Raw genomic sequence first — 18,457 nt, 5'->3', positions numbered from 1 at the left:
TCAAAATTGAAATTTCACCCACATTTAATTATGATAGAAATCAAACCTATGAAGAGCCTTCAATCAACTCAATTAAAACCTTGCCAAAAGTTGCCCCGCCAAAAAGAGTGATCGAGTGGGTGAAACATGATTTTCGTAATAGAATGTCACGAGTTTAATCATTGTCAACCTTATCTTAATTGAGTTTGTCACACATGATCTTCTTAGTGCGATTTACTTCTTTGTGTGGTTTGCGAGCTATTATACAAATTTATATATGTTATTTCGATCTTCTTTAATCAATACTTTTTATTGTTATTATTTTTTCTTCTTTAATCAATTTGAAAACATGGAAAATGAGTATGGTTTTGTACTTCTATTCCTTTTCCCATTCGAGCAGGGAAATAACTTTAATTTGTTTATTTAAACTTGAAAAGAGATCTTTAAATTAATTAAAAATAAAATATATTAACACAACTATCACAAAGATAATGTCTAATTTTCCTAACCTGGGAAATCTGGGTGGCATTACCACTGACCAATTAAAGGTTGTCCCTAGCTTATAGGAATGGTGAGACTTAATTAATAATATATTTAATTAAAAACTTATAATACAAATTAAACAACCATTATAAAATTTTGATAAAACATTTATATTTCTATAATTAGGATATCTTTAACCAAGCAAGATATCATTCCATTTTAGGAAACAACAATATTGTGATGTCTCACATGGGTGATAAATATATACAAGTTTGGTGACCCTTAGCTTAATTGCATAAGATTATTGGACTTAAAAATTTGTTAGGTAGAGGCTTGGATGGTCGAATCTAGTATCTTGTCATCAAAACATGACCTAATTGTTACGCAAGTATAAAGAAATAAAGTTGTACATTCGTTACCAGCTATAACTTCTTTTTTTTTTTTTTTTGGTGATGAGAGAAACCCATAGACATTATCCGAAGGTGTGTCATAGGTAAATCCCGCCTTGTGATCTTAGCCGACAAAAGATCATAATAAAGTAAATCAGTCTAAGTTGTTCATAGTTGACTGATATAAACGAAGAAGACCAATAGGCCCTTACTAATCGTGAGATGTGCTTACGGTTATTGATAGGATTTGAACCTGCGGCGATTACTAAAACAAAACTTATAAACTTATTTTGAATTGATTAACCAGTTGAGCTGTATGCATGGGACAATACTATATTTTATACACACTCAAAGCATCCTAATTAACTTAATTTTTGTTTGTTCTTTTAAAAGAAGAATTCTAATTAAATAAAGTCGGCAGGGAACATGAAGGACCCTCTTCACATGAACTGACGTATTATCTCTGGATTAACCTGATTAAAAACCTTATTAGAATATGCCTAATTATAATTTTATAATATGAACGTATAATTAATGTAATGGGACCCTGTTAAGTTCAATAATTGCTAACTTTAATTATTTTTTTTTCCCTGCTAATTAAACTAATCATCCCCTCCATGGAAAAGCTAAGGCCAGTAAAAACAAAATTAATTATTGCTTTTCTTTCAAAGTGCATAGACGCTCCACCACTTCCACTTTGCAGCAAAATAATATGCCTCTTTTCAACTAAAACTTTAAACTGATATTATACTATTGCCAAATTGAATGATGTCTTCCATTTGCTATTTCAGAATCCTACAATTACTGTCAGGGTCCGAGTTTAGCTCACTGGTTCAGTAAACAGTAACCAAGGTTCAAACCAACAGTATGAATTATGTCCAAAGTTGATAGATCCCTTATACACACCGGCATTTGGTCCTGTCTACTGAACTATTGAGTCATCGTCTCAAATGCTCAGTCTACTGAGTCATGAGTCACCGTCCTAATTAAATGCTCTGTCAAGTGTTGGAGATTCAACTTTTTGTACGTATTTCACGCAGCAGCGCCTAGTGGGCGTGTAAACAGTTTAACTTTTCCCCTTTCTCTTCCTCTCTCTTCCCTTCCCTCCCTCTTGGCAAGAAAAAAATTTGACAAAAAATTGGTGTTGTTGGGGATGCTCTTAGTGGATTCTTTATCAAGATAATGAAACCAATAAGTTGATTGATGTGATGATGTAAACTTCCTTTAAATATAGTTAACAATTTCATGTGTTCATGGCCTTATGTGATCCCAATAAAATCCTGTCATGCAATAATGGGATTAGTTACTGCATTTCCCACCACACTTCATTCCTGTATTCATATCTCATCATCTTATTTCTTCCAAAATATCCTTAGCTTGTACTTACGTACGATGATAGAGTTCTAGAACACCGCCATCAGTGTTGAGCTAAGGTTGCATTTGGGCATTTGGCACAGTAATAAGAATGTTTCCCAAAGAAGCAGCAAAGAAAGTAGCAATAGGGAAGAAGAATGTTGGCTTCGAAACACGACCAAGAAGAAGAGATCAAAGGTTTGATTCTTGACTTTGGGTATAGAGCAGTCTTAAATCTTCAAGCCAACTGTCTCACCTAATAAAAATGTCTACAATTCAGTCAAGAAATTAGTCACTGTGTCTGAAGATGGAAACTCTGGATTACGCAACAAAAAAATTGAAGTTAGAAAATACTCCTCTTTTTGTCTCATAACTTCCATCAATATAATCACTCAATGTGGCTTAAGACCAAAATGAGTGTTTTACTTTGGTCCATTGCTTGGAAAGAAGGTAAAATGAATATGGTATTGGTGGGGCCATTCCACAGGTAAAAACATCGGATTCATCAACTTGTCTTTTCTTAATCTAATCGGAGTATTTGATGAGAAATAAGAAAATTCTAAGCAACCTATTTTTGTCGTGGAGTACACCTCAATACCTCATCCTTAACTTATTTCAAGAAACCATCAATCATGCTGCATCAAGTTTGTGTCTTGATAAACACAAACTAAGACTTTGTGATCAACCAATCAACATTTAGAGAATGTCGAGTAAATAGCTGTTAGCTTATAGTTGTTATTTGATTGGGTTAATAAGATTAACTAGTTGAGAATATTAACTAACTGTAAAAAAATGTTTGGTAAATTAGCAATTAGCTGATTACATACAGAATGACTTTCTCAAAAAGTTACTTTGAACAGCTTTTTGAATTTTAATATTTTGAAGCAATAAACTATTACAAAAAGTTAATTAATCAAACACTCATATTGATTGTTTAACCAAGCAAACAACTAATAGTGATCAAATTGATTGATAGGCTAACTATTTTACCGAACAGGGATTTAATCTTATTTTCAATGACAACGAAATAAAAGGCTAATTCATGGGATCTAGAATATAGTCAGACAAAACAAGGGTAAAATTCATTCAACCACCCAGATTCAACAACCAAATCCAGAAGTACCACTGCACCAGATATGGATTCATCAATATTCATATTGGAGGATGAAGATTCATCAGAACTAGACTACTCAACCACCCAGATTTACAGAGACATTAAAGCAACATATTCAACTGAATTCATGGCTCAAAACCATTGTCCCAGATTAATCGAGGTTGCTTTTATGACAAAACAGTACAGTTTCTGCTTACTACTACTTTCTAATTGAATATTCTGTAGAATAATTGAATGTCACTGCTACTTCCTATCGATTTTGCTGGAGCACAAACTAGTATTTTATAAGAAACTTTGCTAGTTAGATGTCAACTCGGAGTAAATATGTAAGTTTAGATAAAGATCCGAGAACTGAATATAGGGATGACAAGATAAAGAAGTGACTTTCTATACCGACTTGATGGAGTTTGCGTGATCTGTGCAACTGTATTCTTCATTGTTATCGAGGGAGCGATAATTCAACAGATTTCATCTGCAACGTAACGGTGGTTTGTCTTTAATTTGATTTTCATTCCCTTGCCTTATCATATGATCAATGGTTGTGGAGTGTCCTCTTCATGATATGGTTCGGCTCGCCATTAACATAACTTTCTGAAGCTCGTCTGCAATTCCCTGCAAGAATAGCGGTTTACAGATGACGCCATTCATCCCAACCTGAAAGCATCTTCCACGGATGCCCGCATCGTTGTTTGATGTTAGAGCAACGATCAGTGGCCAGTTACGGCTTTTGAACTTTCGGATTCTCATCGTGACTTCAAACCCGTCCAGATCGGGTAGGTGAAGATCCAAAAGCACGATTTGGAACGAGGATATTGTGGTGCCGAGACAGCCTAAGCACTCATATCCAGATGAAACCGAAGAAACGATGCATCCGAGTTTCTCTAGCATGCGGCGGGTTACTGCTCTATTCACGTCATCGTAGTCGGCTAACAGAACATTGAGCCCACGGAAAAGAGAGTCGGAATGCGTCCGGTTGGAAGAATCGCCGTATTCCGATATGCCTATGACGACCGAGGGTCGGAGTTGAAATCCCAGGACAACAGCCATGACTTGTTGATCGAAACCCATCGGATTCGGGGATACCCAGATGTCTCCTTGCATTAACTGCACACGCATAAATACAGTTAAAACGATGGCAGTTAATTAAAAACGAAAGGGTCTTGCAATGATTAGAATTGAAGCATGTGCTCCATCCCGTGTTGCAAAGATCGCACCTAGGCGCCGATTAATCGGCGCCTAGGCGCTAGGCGGTCGGCTCTAGGTGCCCTAGGCAGTCCCCAGGCGCCCCGGCTCTAGGTGCCCTAGGCAGTCCCCAGGCACCTAGAGGGTGCCTAGAGATTTTTTCAACCTCGACACCATCTCAACTAAAAGCCTAAACTGAAAGTTGGATTGCACATTTATGTTTATATATATTATATGCTCAACAATTAGTACAGCAGTACGAGAGTATTGTTATAACGGGAAAGATACCTGGACTAGCTTTTTGCAGACGCTGAAGCTCAAGCTTCCCTCGAAATCCTTTCCGGAATATTTTTGATTAAAATTCACGGCTTTGGATGTTGTGTGTTCGGGTTGAGAATTGTTTCCGTGTATCCCAATTTCAAATCTGACAAAGACATTCTCCCGGGACGAGTTTGATCGCCAACTTCTCCAACCTAAATCGTTTCCTCCCTGACTAGACCTTTCGGGCACTACATGAAATTTAAGGCACCCCCCATTACTGTTCTTCAAGAGATTCCCGACTACATGCAGAATAACCTGGAAAGCTCGTCTTTCGTCTCCCATAACGTGATTAGGCAGGGATTTGTCGACTTCGACAGAGAATTCGTAACCCTTGTAAGCACAGATGCACTTGGCAACACAGACCGCCTCTTTGATCATAGAGTGTAGCTCGAAGGACCTCGTCTCGAGTGGGAATTTCCGGTTGTCTTTTGTGGAGCAATCCATCACATCGGTTATTAGGTTCGAGATAACGTTGCTGGTTTTCACCATCGCGTTTATAAGAAGATGCTGCTCGCTGTTCAAGTTCTCGTCCTGCAAGATCGAGAGAAGACCGAAGATCGAGTGCATGGGCCTTCTCATCCCGTTGCTCATGACCGTTTGAAACGCGTTTCTCGCTTGATTGGCCCTCAGTGCACCCTGCTGCGCTTGCTGCAGTTCTCGGTTTTGCTCGGCTAATTTGTCCCTCATATGCTGAGACTCCTCGAGCACGGCAGCGTGGGATATAGCCACGGTGACCTGATTGGCAACGACCTTTACTATCTCAATCTCCTGGTTGCCCCAAGATCGGCCCTGTCCAGACGGGAGGACTAAAACGAGAATAGCATAACAAGCAGGGACGAGCTCGGGCGTTCCGCCTTTAAAATTAGCAACCCTCAGCATCGGCATCCTTATCGCCGCCACACATCCCGGCTCGCTACTCCTTCCACTACTCGCGGCAGCGAGAGGCGACGAAGGCTCGAGTAGCTTCACTTCATCGCTGCACTTAATTTCTTGAACATCGGTGTCGAGGATTGGGATCGAGAAGTCATCCACATCGGGAAAGTTCCTCTCCCGCACCTCGTGAGTCAGGTTCATTACCGTTCTGCCCTGATTCGGCATCCAAATAGCGCAGTTATGTAAATCCAACGTCTTCGAAAGCTCGCTCAGAGTCGTATCGAGTATCGTGTCTCGATCGAGTGACTTGCGGATTTCTTGGGTGAGCATCCGGACATGCCACCCCGCTTCTCTCTGCTTCTTGATTATCCCAACTTCCCGACCAAGATCCCACGCCTTCTTCTTCAGCATAAGCTCTCGCACCTTCACCTTCAGCAGCAACGGGATGAGGCTCATAAGGGTTATGGCAGTAGCAAACGAGACCATGGCAGTTAAAACTTTGAAAACCGTAAGAGCAAGCATAAGCTGAAACGAGTGTTGGCCGTAATAAGTCCACCCGTTGAGCAGATGGGTCATCCCGCAAAGCACAATGAACGCAATAAACTCAAACAGCACCAATTTGAACGGGACATTCGAGCAGCTGATGAAGTAAATGAGCTCAATCGGGATGGAAAAATAGGCCACCGCAATCAAAAAGTCGCTAACTTTTTGGCACTCCAAAATGTTCTCAATGCTCCAAAACCCCTCGTACTCACAATTACACCGAGCAAACCCATTATCCGCAGCTGCTACCGCAATGTGGACCGACAAAACCAACAGCTTCAACACCGACATCCTCAACATCGTACCTTATATCCTACATTCCTTAATCCATTTCTTGGAACTCACCAGTGCCACCCGAATCAATCTCGACGAAAAACTTCATAGTTCATACATCCTCCCTCCTGTCAATCTAACAACACCTTTCTAACACTCAATTCACTAAAGATTTCATTCACACAGACAAAACAAACAAACAAAAACATTAAAATGTTTAATGACTATGAAACTATGAAACTATGTAACTGCACTTATACACAAACACCAAAGGTTAAGATATGCAACTATGCAAGAAATCAAACATCTTCACCACCAAAGAATCTGATAATTGAATCATCAACTACCCATGAACACAGAAGATCAATTTTGAGCATCCCTAATTAAACTAATTATATAATAATACAAATGTGAATGGCATCCAACAAACAACCTATGATGACAACCCATCTCCCTAACCTTAATCATGAATTAGAAAAACAGAACCCCAAAATCAGAACCAAAACCTAGTTAAGAAAAAACAAGATCTTTATGCAATTTCCCAGTGAGAACAACAACAAAATCATAACAATGTAGAATAAAGATTGAATTTTTACCTGAAATTCTCACATCCCCACTTGAAATTGGAAGAGCAGAACAAACCCCAAGAACATCCACTCCTCAGATCTCATCTTTCACCCCCACAACATCCACACACATATATAAATGCATACACATATTTCATACTTCTCCCCCTCGCATTGCTCTCTCAAAACGACAAGAGAAACCGCCGTTTTCCCCCAGCACCACCGCCGCCACCGGAGGAGAATCTTCAAAGATCCAGCCGTACACAAACCGGGTACCACATTAGCACCCAGTTTCTGCACTCCAAAGCGTGGCGAGCTTAGCAGAGCAGGCCAAAAATGGGGGGGTTTTATTCACTCCCTACCCATCAAAGCTGCAGTTCCCATACACCCAACCATAAATACACATAAATATTATATTTAGTACACATGAATACTAGATTCAATGTTTTGTTTATGTCATTCTCCAAGATTTTACCTAAGCTCTTATGTTATGTAAATAAATACTGTACTATGTTATACTAGTGTGTATATATATATATATATACATATATATAGAGAGAGAGAGAGACAGAGATAAAAGGAAGCAAAGAAGGAAGGGGAAGAAGAGGGGAGGGAGAGAGAAAATCTAGGGGGAGAGAATAGGTGGGTCCCACATGCTTACATGAAGAGAACTTAGACGCACTTTTGCTTAAAAACGTCCTATTCAGCCTCCCAATAAAATGTGATTCAATTTATTTATTAGTAATTAATTTACTCTCTCTCTCTCTCCCTCTCTCTCTCTCTATAACAAGAAGTTTGGCGTGTTGGTATGGAGGAGATATTAGCCAACGTGGCCATTACCAATATAGCAAGCTCAGCGGCGGCGCGTGCTGCACACGTGGTTAGGGTGGCAAAAGGACTCCTGTTGAGCTGGAATTCTTCTTAGGTGTGGTGTATGTATAATTATCACATGTAAATGTATTTTTCTTAGGGAAAATGACACTTTTTTCCCCTGAGTTATATACTTATAGCACTTTTCTTCTCTCAATTATTTAGGTAAGCACATTAGTCCTCTCAATTATTTAAAAAGTGGTGTTTTTTCCCCCTGATATATTAAATTGACATTTCTACCCTTAAAGTAAACATTTTATTTATTTTACTTCTCCAACAAATTATTGCGTATACGTAGGGATGACCACGGTTCGGTTTGAACTGAACCAGACACTAAAGCAATCGAATTAAAAGTTTTCGGTTATGATTCAGATCTAGAACCCAATATTTAGATGTCAATTTATTAAAATTATGTATCAAAAAAATTGAATCTTGAACCGTGAACCGGCGGTTCCGGATCCGGTTCGCGATTTTAAACCGTCTTTATTTTAAAATTTTATTTTTTATTTTAAAATAGTCTAAATTCAACAATAAATGTATTTTATTTTTTCAGTTCGGAACATGAACCGTTCGTTCCGGTTCACGATTTTAATAAACTCTAAATATTGGGTTTCAATTCTAAATTGTAATTGGAATATTTCAGTTTGGTTGCTATAGTGTTTGTTTGGTTTGAACCAAATTATGGTCATAATTTGTTGGAGAAAAAAAAATAAATGAAACATTTATTTTAAGGGTAAATATGTCCATTTAACATTTCAGGGAGAAAAACAGCCACTTCAATAATTCAGGGGAAAAAATGCTATAGGTATATAACTCAGGGGGAAAAAATGTCATTTTCCCTTTTTCTTATTTTGCATTTAATTTAAAGAATATTTGGATTTTAATTAATGTTTGGGTTAACATGTTTGAGTGGGGTGTGATCTAGCCTCAATATTAAAGGACTTTATAACATCACGATTGTATTTGAAATAAAAATATATTGGTAATGTAAAGTTATATATGGCTGTTATTCGTTATTTAATACGAAGTATCTATTATAGTATATATCAATTCCCTTATCAAAATTTGTCTAGAATATGTAATCTTAATTTATTGGTCTTTACTAGATTAGTAATACAAAAAAAAAAAAAAAAAAAAAAAAAAAAAAAAAAAAAAAAAAAAGATTAAGTAAGTGGAATACACCTGTAAAATGTATATTTCCCTCTTGGATCTCTTCCATCTCATCCATGCATATTCTATGTTGTGCACGATCATAACGCTCACTACTACTATTGAGTGACAATGTTGCTTTTACAAGTTTGCACTATATGTAAAATCGCTTCTTCTAAAATAACAACAATATATTCTACAACATAGTGTGTACAATCAATTCACTATTCATATCATCAATAATTGTTTTTCTTACAATACGACATACATAGAAATTTTAAGTAAAACTTTGAAAAAGAATATATAATCATACACATAATGGAGATCATAGTATGGTAAGAGAGAGTATATGTTAGAAGAGCTTAATAAATAAGTATAGGTCACTCAAGACTTTGTATTGTGGTCAAGTGACACCGATCTTTGACTTTATATTAGAATGTCAAAAGTTTACTCGACGATTCGTGGTAATGGATTTTTTTTTAAAAAAGTATAGGCCCTTGTAAATGAATGAATTAGACAATATGATGCATGACTCAATTTAATTTATTGTGACAATGTTGTAATGGACATGGAGGAGTTAAGAAATAAGGGCCACATTCAATGGAATACTAGTTTGCAGAGAGACACTATCCAATAAAGTACAAGTTAGGAGAGAAACACCACATCCAAAATAGAGTACTAGTTAGGAAGGAGTCTACTAAGCTGAGTTGAGCATTATGTCCCACCAATATATAGATTTTGAATTCAAGTGGCTGTCCATTTGGTCTTCTACTCTTCTAGCTACCATATGTTGCTTTACTAAAATAAAAATAAAAATTGCAACACCTTCTTAAATGTATGCTTTAAGTTAAGCTCGCATTGTAATTTTAGTCGAACAAACAACTACAACCTACAGGATAGTAAATAGTTTACTGGTTCAAACTAAAAATGCTAATAAGCAACTTATTATACTGAGATGTGAATTTGAAACTTCGTGGTTACCAAGTCAAATGTCTAACTAGCTAGCATACCTAAGAGTTCTCTTTGTAAATAACACTGAGATGAAAATTTTAATATTTATGACAATCGAAAAGTGAACGAAAATTTAAAATTATTGTCTGAAAAAAAAAAAAAAAAAAAAGCTGCTCATGTATTAGCTAAGATGGAGGGTGTAGGAGCCCATCTTGAACTCTTTGATGATTTAATATAATTGTTTCTTTGCTTTAAAAAATAATAAAAACCATTTTTATAAATTTGATATTTATATTTTACAAAATAAATCAGATCTATACTAAAGTGAATACATATATATAAAAATTAAAATGTTCAGTAAACCCAACAACCTAGTATAATCAGTAATAAGTGGATTACTAATAATCGTTCTTCCTTTAATAAGAATCAAACTCTCTTCGGATTTGAGTTAATGAGCTATAAAGCTTCAATGTTGTATGCAAAAAGAAAAGCAAAAAAAGTGTTTAGTGGAAAATGGGAGAAGGGATGAAGAAGTTTAATTTAGAAAGTGAAAGGGCACCTTTTGTTACTTTATGCAATTATATATGCATCTTTGCCTAATTGGTACAATGTGAAAGGGAGAAGAAGAAGGAAGAAACAAAGCACGTGCATAAGCAAATTAAGACACAAGTGAGACTCCCAATACACACCTTATATAGTATGGAAGTAACAACCACATGCACACATTGAATTATAGCCCACTCCAATTACTTAAACCACATATAATGTTGCTTCTTAGCATGTTTTCCTTCTCTACCACTTTCACTTGATGGAAGTTTGCTTTACCTTTTTCCTCTTCCATAGAAAAGGACCACCCATAAGAATTTTTTTAAAGGAGAAAAATGACGTTTTGACCCCGAATTATAGTAATATTTTTTTTGTCCTTAATTATAGATACATTGTATTTTCCTTATAGTTCTTCTCAATGTGACTGATTTTACAAAATTCATAATGGAATTATTAAACATCGACAAATTAATAAGTAACCCTAAATTTATTTTCTCGTTGATATTTTTAAAAGTTACCTAGTAATGTATTGTCCATTGTTAAAAAGTGCAATGTATAATGATAAAAGTTGTCCGGTAAAGTTGGCAATAATTATAATAATGTGACCGTGTTTTTTTTTTAAATGATATGATCCATTCGTTTTTTATTGATGTAAAGCTGGGATTGATTATTAATTTTTTTCCTAAATACATTTTCTCACTTGAACATATATATATATATATATATATATATATATATATATATATATATATATATATATATATATATATGCTTGCGTTCATAAAAGAACCATGCATTAGGTGAGAACCTGCAAATTACTGCATGATGGTGGAGAATTTAAAGTAGTCGCATGTGCATTCGTGTAATAAATTATGTATATTCATGCAGTTTTCACGTTCACCGCTAAGGCATGGTTCTCATATGATCCTCAATATATGTGTGTGTGGGGTGGAGGGAGGGGGGGGGGGGAGGAGGTTCAGGTGAGAACATATTCTCCTGTAAAAAGTGTGAACACATCCACATATTCTATATTGAGAAATCAAATGCTAGAATTTTACCATTACTAAACTTTCAAGTTTTCAATAATTATAAAATAAACCATGTTTTTAAAATTTAAAAAAACTATCAAATTGACCCCAATTTTTTTTTATTACTAAAACCCTCTGCCATTGATAAACGCTAATGACCTAGATAGCTGAGATCAGTCCACATTTTTACATGAGAATCTTGTTCTCATTTGATCCTACCCCGATATATATATATATATATATATATATATATATATATATATATATATATATATATATATATATATATATATATATATTGTTAGATGTATATAAGAAAGCATAAGTAGTATTATTGTAGGTCTAAATAATAAAACCTTAGCTTTGATGGTTTTCCAACAATTTATAACATTACCCTTAACTATATATAATAACCTAACCAAGTTAAATCTACTTAATTATTTTATTTTAAAGAGAGATTAAATTAATTTTTTTTAATGATAGATATTTGAATCTCAATTTTTTTGTTTTTGTTTATTGATTTATTAGTTTTCCTGCATAAAACCCCTGTCTTATCTGAGAACTTTTTTTTTTTAATTTCCTAAACTTATAAGGTCATATCATCAGTCATATGTAATTGTCTGAATCACGTCTTGTTGGATGAATGCGAACACTTCAACTTTGCAAACATTAACCTCTTCGGATTAGAATAAATTCTTTAGCAAAAAAATAAAATAAAAATGTCATTAATCTGCAACAGAAGCAACACATTATTGGCTAATGTTTCATAAATATCTCAGAAATATGTGATCAATCTCCTCTCACTGTTAGTAGATTCCTTTTTTGTGTTTGATGTCAATCCAATGATTTTCATTTCTCTCTCATTGTTTATTTTGGTATTTATCCACGCTTGTTTTTCAAATTCAATTTTATTTTTCATAATTATAAATGTTGATTTTTTATGGGGTTGGCTCAACATAAATTCGGAAGTAAAATATAAATAAATTGCAGGAAAAAACATGGACATCAGAATTTTTACGTGAAAATCATAATAAGTCTTTTTCAGCAGTGTCAAGTCAAATTCACTATGTTTCAAGGAATTCTATACATGTACATTAGTTTAGAGAGCTCTCGTGTTCAGAATAATTTAGGAAATTTTTAGGAGAGGATGAAGACCGATCACGTTTATCGTATTGATGTAGATGATTTGTTTAAATCTTTGACCATGAATATTTATAGTAGAGGAAGAAGTAGAAGTAGTGTATATGGTAATTGAGCCATGTTTTTTTGGGGCCTTCATTGTCATTTGGCCACTTGGACCGATACCTTCAATAATATTTTTAAATTAATCATAAATTTAAAATTTGAAGTACACCTAATATGTATAATATTTTTGATTTGGACAAAAAAATATTTTAATTTTTTTTCAAGAAAATTTTAACATCCTATATCCGATCTGAATTTATATTCAAATGTAATATAACTAAAAATTTGCAAACTAATAACTTGTCAAGTTCACCTAGAGCTTAAAAATTTATTGAAATTGCATAATATAAATAATGTTTACCACTAAGTGTATGTAACTTATGTTAAGATAATATGTAGATGGAGAATAAATAAGATAGATACCGGTAGGTAAAGTAAGAGAAATTTGTAATGAATATAGTTATAGTGGTAGGTAGATAAATAAGTATACGATTAAAATGAGAGTGTGGTAATAGGAGTAGATAAATAAATGGGCAGATGGTGTCATGGTGATACAAGTAATTAATTAAGTAAATAGATAGTTAGCTAGGTATGTGAAGTCAAAGTTCATAAATAAATAAATAATGATAATAATTATGTGTATATTTTAGTTAAAATTGAAAATTTGTCAATTTCTGACAAACCAAAAGTGGTCATAAATAACATTACGAGTCTATACATATCTCTTGCTGGCCTAAAATTATTTTCTTTATGTCACTAGCTACCTACATGTATGTAATAACATTGTTCCTAAAAGGTTGAATCCCCAATTTCAAGAGCCCTTACGCTTCAAAAAATCGTCTGGAATGATGTAAATTATGGTAACTTAGTCCCAACAGATCATCTGGAAGGATGTAAATTATGGTAACTCAGGCACAAAGAGCCCGAGCCCCATCACTTTGAGAGGTTGTTCCCCAGTGGGGCTAGACCTTCACTTACTGCGCACAAAGAGCCCCGTCACTCTCAGTTGAACACAGAGGCTAGACCTTTGCTTATTGCGCACAAAGAGCCCCCACAGAGGCTAGACCTTTGCTTATTGCGCACAAAGAGCCCCCTCACTTTGAGAGGTTACTCCCACACTGTCACTGGTGAGACTCGATCCCAGGTCATTGTTCTCAAACTTCACCCCTGTGACCGACTGAGCTGCCCATGCGGGCTACTTCTATGTAATAACATATAAACCATATAGGAGGTGTGGTAAATCACACTAAAAAACTATATACTACAAATTTAACTAAAAAAGTATTGACAATAATCAAACTCATGACTTTCAAGTACGAGAAGCATGCTTCAATTTACCCACTCGGCCACTCCCCCCTTTCAAACTTTACAAATGTTGTCTCGTTGATACATAAGTAATTGTACAAAGTAATTTTAATAGGAAAAATCCCACTTTTCCGAACATTATTATGCGGTGGGCTAGAATTGAAAGACAAATTTTTATTTTTTTTAAAAAAATGGTTTTTGTGATTCAAACATGTATGGATACAATGGATTAAATACAGTAACATAATTAATAATAATGTAGACAAAAGCCAAAGCTACGGTGCTAATTGAAAGATTGTTTATCCTCCAATTAAGTGATGATCTATAATTCAATTCAATTAATTGTCATCCTTCATTATATCCATCATCATCATTATCAACACATAATTTATGTAGAAAAGAATGGAATACCATGATCCATGGATTTCGATTCTGCCCATAGGCTTAGCTAGTGGATGGACTTACTAAATAAACAAATTAAATGCTGATTATTATAAATAAAAATTGATAGTAATTGGATTGGCTTTGTACTATTGGATATGGACTGTCTAGCAAACTTAGCTGAAAAGCTGATAAGTAGTTGAAAGCTGGAAAACCATAAGTTAGAAGTTAAAATTTGAAAAAATATTAAGCTAGGTGATTATGCTTAAAAGTGTTAGGTAAATTTAACTTTTTAATTTGAAGATCCCTTAGAGTATAGCTCTTTATTAAATTAGCAAACACATTTAGCCCGTAAATTCATTCTTCTTTTTGTTTCTTTCCTCAATATTAAAAATATGATGCGACAATTTTATAATTAGTTAAAGTAAAACAATAATTATATATTACAAAATATTGATGACCAACAAATTGAAAAATACTATTAGCTGATAAATATCTTTCCATTGCCTTTTTTGACTTTATCATATGACCACTCATGCCATTGGAAGAATTTTCTTTCTTGAGAATATTTTTGGGAAAATATCACTTTTTGGTTCGTTCCTTTCTTTGAAAAATAGTTGAAAGGTTGGATCTATCTCAATAATTTGTGTTAATTGATAAGCACACTCTATCAATACAATTATAAAGTCAGAAAATTAATTTTTGACATGAGTTGAATCTAGATATCGTATACACACACAAAAAGGTTAATGGGCTTGGTAGCACAAGTCTTTAACTTGAGTGGAAGGATTAAGATGGTAGAATGATTTGCGAGCTATTATATAAGAACATGTTTTATCCAACACACACATTCGAATAGTGGAAGTAAATTTTTCTCGTCAAAAAAAATAAATTACTTCTACTTGTTTTTAAGTTTTACAAATTCTTTAATATTTGATATTTGTATGAATTATGAACCGAATTTTCATGACTCATACATGTAATGTCTAATGTTATACATTTTCTCTTGTGACAAAAAGGTGGAATCGCCCACCGTACCCCAAGTGCCCTCACCCCGGCCCCATAGTATTGATTTAATAAAGATTGTTTTCGAGACCTATGAGGAGTACGTGTGAGAAAGATAACGTATGTCTTTTCTAGCTTAGTCAGAAGTCTCAAGTTCAAACTCTAGAAATACAACTACCTTAACTCTCATGAGGCGATGCTTTGCCATCCCCTACTCCACACAAACATAATTATCACCTTGAATATATTATATATAATATCACATGCTCAAAATATATATCATAAGATTTTCGTTGTATAAACTCTCTCACATTTTGCCAATTCAAAAAATTAATAGCCCATTCATCTACCCCATCCAAAACTTTCTAAAACCGGAAAGCAAATTAAATAAAACGAAAACAATAGCTTATGCTAGAGTTGTGTTAAAAGTATTACCTACCCATGCCCAATTGCCCATCCATCTTCAAAGGTATATATAATATATATAAGATAATTAGGGTCAGCAGGGTACATAAAGTGGTACGGCAGAATCGTTAATTTAATCGAAATATATAAGATTTGTGTCGTCTTTTAGCGTAGATGGAGTTTATTCATATAGGAAGGTTCGTGAACATGAATTCCTATATATGTATTAAAATTATTAAATATATTTTCTTTGCCTAGCTAGGAGTCTAGGACAAGGACCTGCAAACAAACAACAATCCTAATTCAGTTGATTGCACTAATTAGTTGATTTTCAAAACGCTGGTGCAACTAGCGTTTTCAAAACACAATCGATCTATGTTTTTTAATTGCCAAATTATAGGTAAAAAAAAAAAAAAAAAAAAAAAAAAAGCAAAAAACAAAAAACAACAACAACAACAAAAATGACAATCTTCATACTATGGACCAGGGTTCACAATGTACTGTGGACCTTATTTCATATATATGTCTTTTGTTGTGAGTTTTTTGTTTTGTTTTTTTGTGTTGTGAAATTTTGTACCTGAAACGAATTAGTAATTATGTCTTATATTATGAATTTATGTATCTTGTATTGTGAAATTTTGTGCCTATAAACACAGATTATATACATAATTAGATTTGAAAAATATGTTAGTAAATATATAACATATGTATATATGTCTTGTCTTGTGATTTTTCGTGTCTTTTGTTATGAAATTTTGTATCTTACAAGTATGAATTCTGTACGTCGTCGTTTCGATTTAGAGTCCATAATGCTATGTAGACCATAATCCATGATATAAATTGCCCAGAAAAGACTAACCCGAGTCATCCTCATCCTTGCCACCATTTGTTTATCGCCTTTTTTCTTGCCCACTGCTTCTTGTTTTTTTTTTTTGTTTTTTTTTTTTTCACTGCTTCTCGCCATCTCTTTGCGTTTGATTTGGGACAGAGGAAATGGGTAGAGATTTGCTTTTAAATGAGCTGTGGGTTTGACATTTAATAATAATAATAATAATAATAATAATAATAATAATAATAATAATAAAATAATAATAATAATAATAATAATAATAATAATAAATAATAATAATAATAATAATAATAATAAAATAATAATAATAATAATAATAATAATAATAATAATAATAATAATAATAATAATAATAATAATAATAATAATAATAATAATAAATAATAATAATAATAATAATAATAATAATAATAATAATAATAATAATAATAATAATAATAATAATAATAATAATAATAATAATAAAAAAAAAAAAAAAAAATAATAATAATAATAATAATAAAATAATAATAATAATAATAATAATAAATAATAATAATAATTAATAATAATATAATAATAATAATAATAATAATAATAATAATAATAATAATAATAATAATAATAATAATAATAATAATAATAATAATAATAATAATAATAATAATAATAATAATAATAATCAATAATAATAATAATAATAATAATAATAATAATAATAATAATAATAATAATAATAATAATAATAATAATAATAATAATAATAATAATAATAATAATAATAATAATAATAATAATAATAATAATAATAATAATAATAATAATAATAATAATAATAATAAATAATAATAATAATAATAATAATAATAATAATAATAATAATAATAATAATAATAATAATAATAATAATAATAATAATAATAATAATAATAATAATAATAATAATAATAATAATAATAATAATAAATAATAATAATAATAATAATAATAATAATAATAATAATAATAATAATAATAATAATAATAATAATAATAATAATAATAATAATAATAATAATAATAATAATAATAATAATAATAATAATAATAATAATAATAATAATAATAATAATAATAATAATAATAATAATAATAATAATAATAATAATAATAATAAAAAAAAAAAAAAAAAAAAAAAAATAATAATAATAATAATAATAAAATAATAATAATAATAATAATAATAATAATAATAATAATAATAATAATAATAATAATAATAATAATAATAATAATAATAATAATAATAATAATAATAATAATAATAATAATAATAATAATAATAATAAATAATAATAATAATAATAATAATAATAATAATAATAATAATAATAATAATAATAATAATAATAATAATAATAATAATAATAATAATAATAAATAATAATAATAATAATAATAATAATAATAATAATAATAATAATAATAATAATAATAATAATAATAATAATAATAATAATAATAATAATAATAATAATAATAATAATAATAAATAATAATAATAATAATAATAATAATAATAATAATAATAATAATAATAATAATAATAATAATAATAATAATAATAATAATAATAATAATAATAATAATAATAATAATAATAATAATAATAATAATAATAATAATAATAATAGACTCTTTTACCAGGACTATGTGGTTTAATGGTACCCGGGTTGGACTTCCATTTG

General features: G+C 31.7%; 1 protein-coding gene across 3 annotated transcripts; it reads right to left on the bottom strand.

Annotated features, from left to right (window-relative positions):
• Window positions 1-3,419: 3,419 nt before the first annotated feature.
• LOC109175651 (protein EIN4-like) lies at window positions 3,420-7,662 on the bottom strand. 3 transcript variants are annotated; one of them, XM_019324960.1, is made up of 3 exons: window positions 7,107-7,662; window positions 4,789-6,675; window positions 3,420-4,422 (listed from the first exon to the last, which is right to left on the bottom strand). In XM_019324960.1, the coding sequence occupies exons 2-3, from the start codon at window positions 6,535-6,537 to the stop codon at window positions 3,874-3,876; spliced, it is 2,298 nt and encodes a 765-aa protein (XP_019180505.1). In that variant the 5' UTR covers window positions 6,538-6,675; window positions 7,107-7,662; the 3' UTR covers window positions 3,420-3,873. The 3 variants fall into 3 exon arrangements, with proteins under 3 accessions (XP_019180505.1, XP_019180506.1, XP_019180508.1); XM_019324961.1 differs by having other exon boundaries at window positions 4,789-6,660; XM_019324963.1 differs by having other exon boundaries at window positions 4,789-6,646.
• Window positions 7,663-18,457: the final 10,795 nt, after the last annotated feature.

This window comes from Ipomoea nil, unplaced genomic scaffold, assembly GCF_001879475.1.
Source record: "Ipomoea nil cultivar Tokyo-kokei standard unplaced genomic scaffold, Asagao_1.1 scaffold0688, whole genome shotgun sequence".
NCBI lineage: Eukaryota > Viridiplantae > Streptophyta > Magnoliopsida > Solanales > Convolvulaceae > Ipomoea > Ipomoea nil.
The sequence above is the reverse complement of the archived record's forward strand: the minus strand, read 5'-3'. Positions and strand labels throughout refer to the sequence as shown.

What these genes read in the sequence shown, in the direction of transcription:
- LOC109175651 (XM_019324960.1), bottom strand. Translation starts at nt 6,537, where the DNA reads ATGTTGAGGATGTCGGTGTTGAAGCTGTTGGTTTTGTCGGTCCACATT. An exon ending in TCTGCAAAAAGCTAGTCCAG is followed by an intron (nt 4,423 to 4,788) that starts GTATCTTTCCCG and finishes ATGCGTGTGCAG; the next exon opens with TTAATGCAAGGAGACATCTG.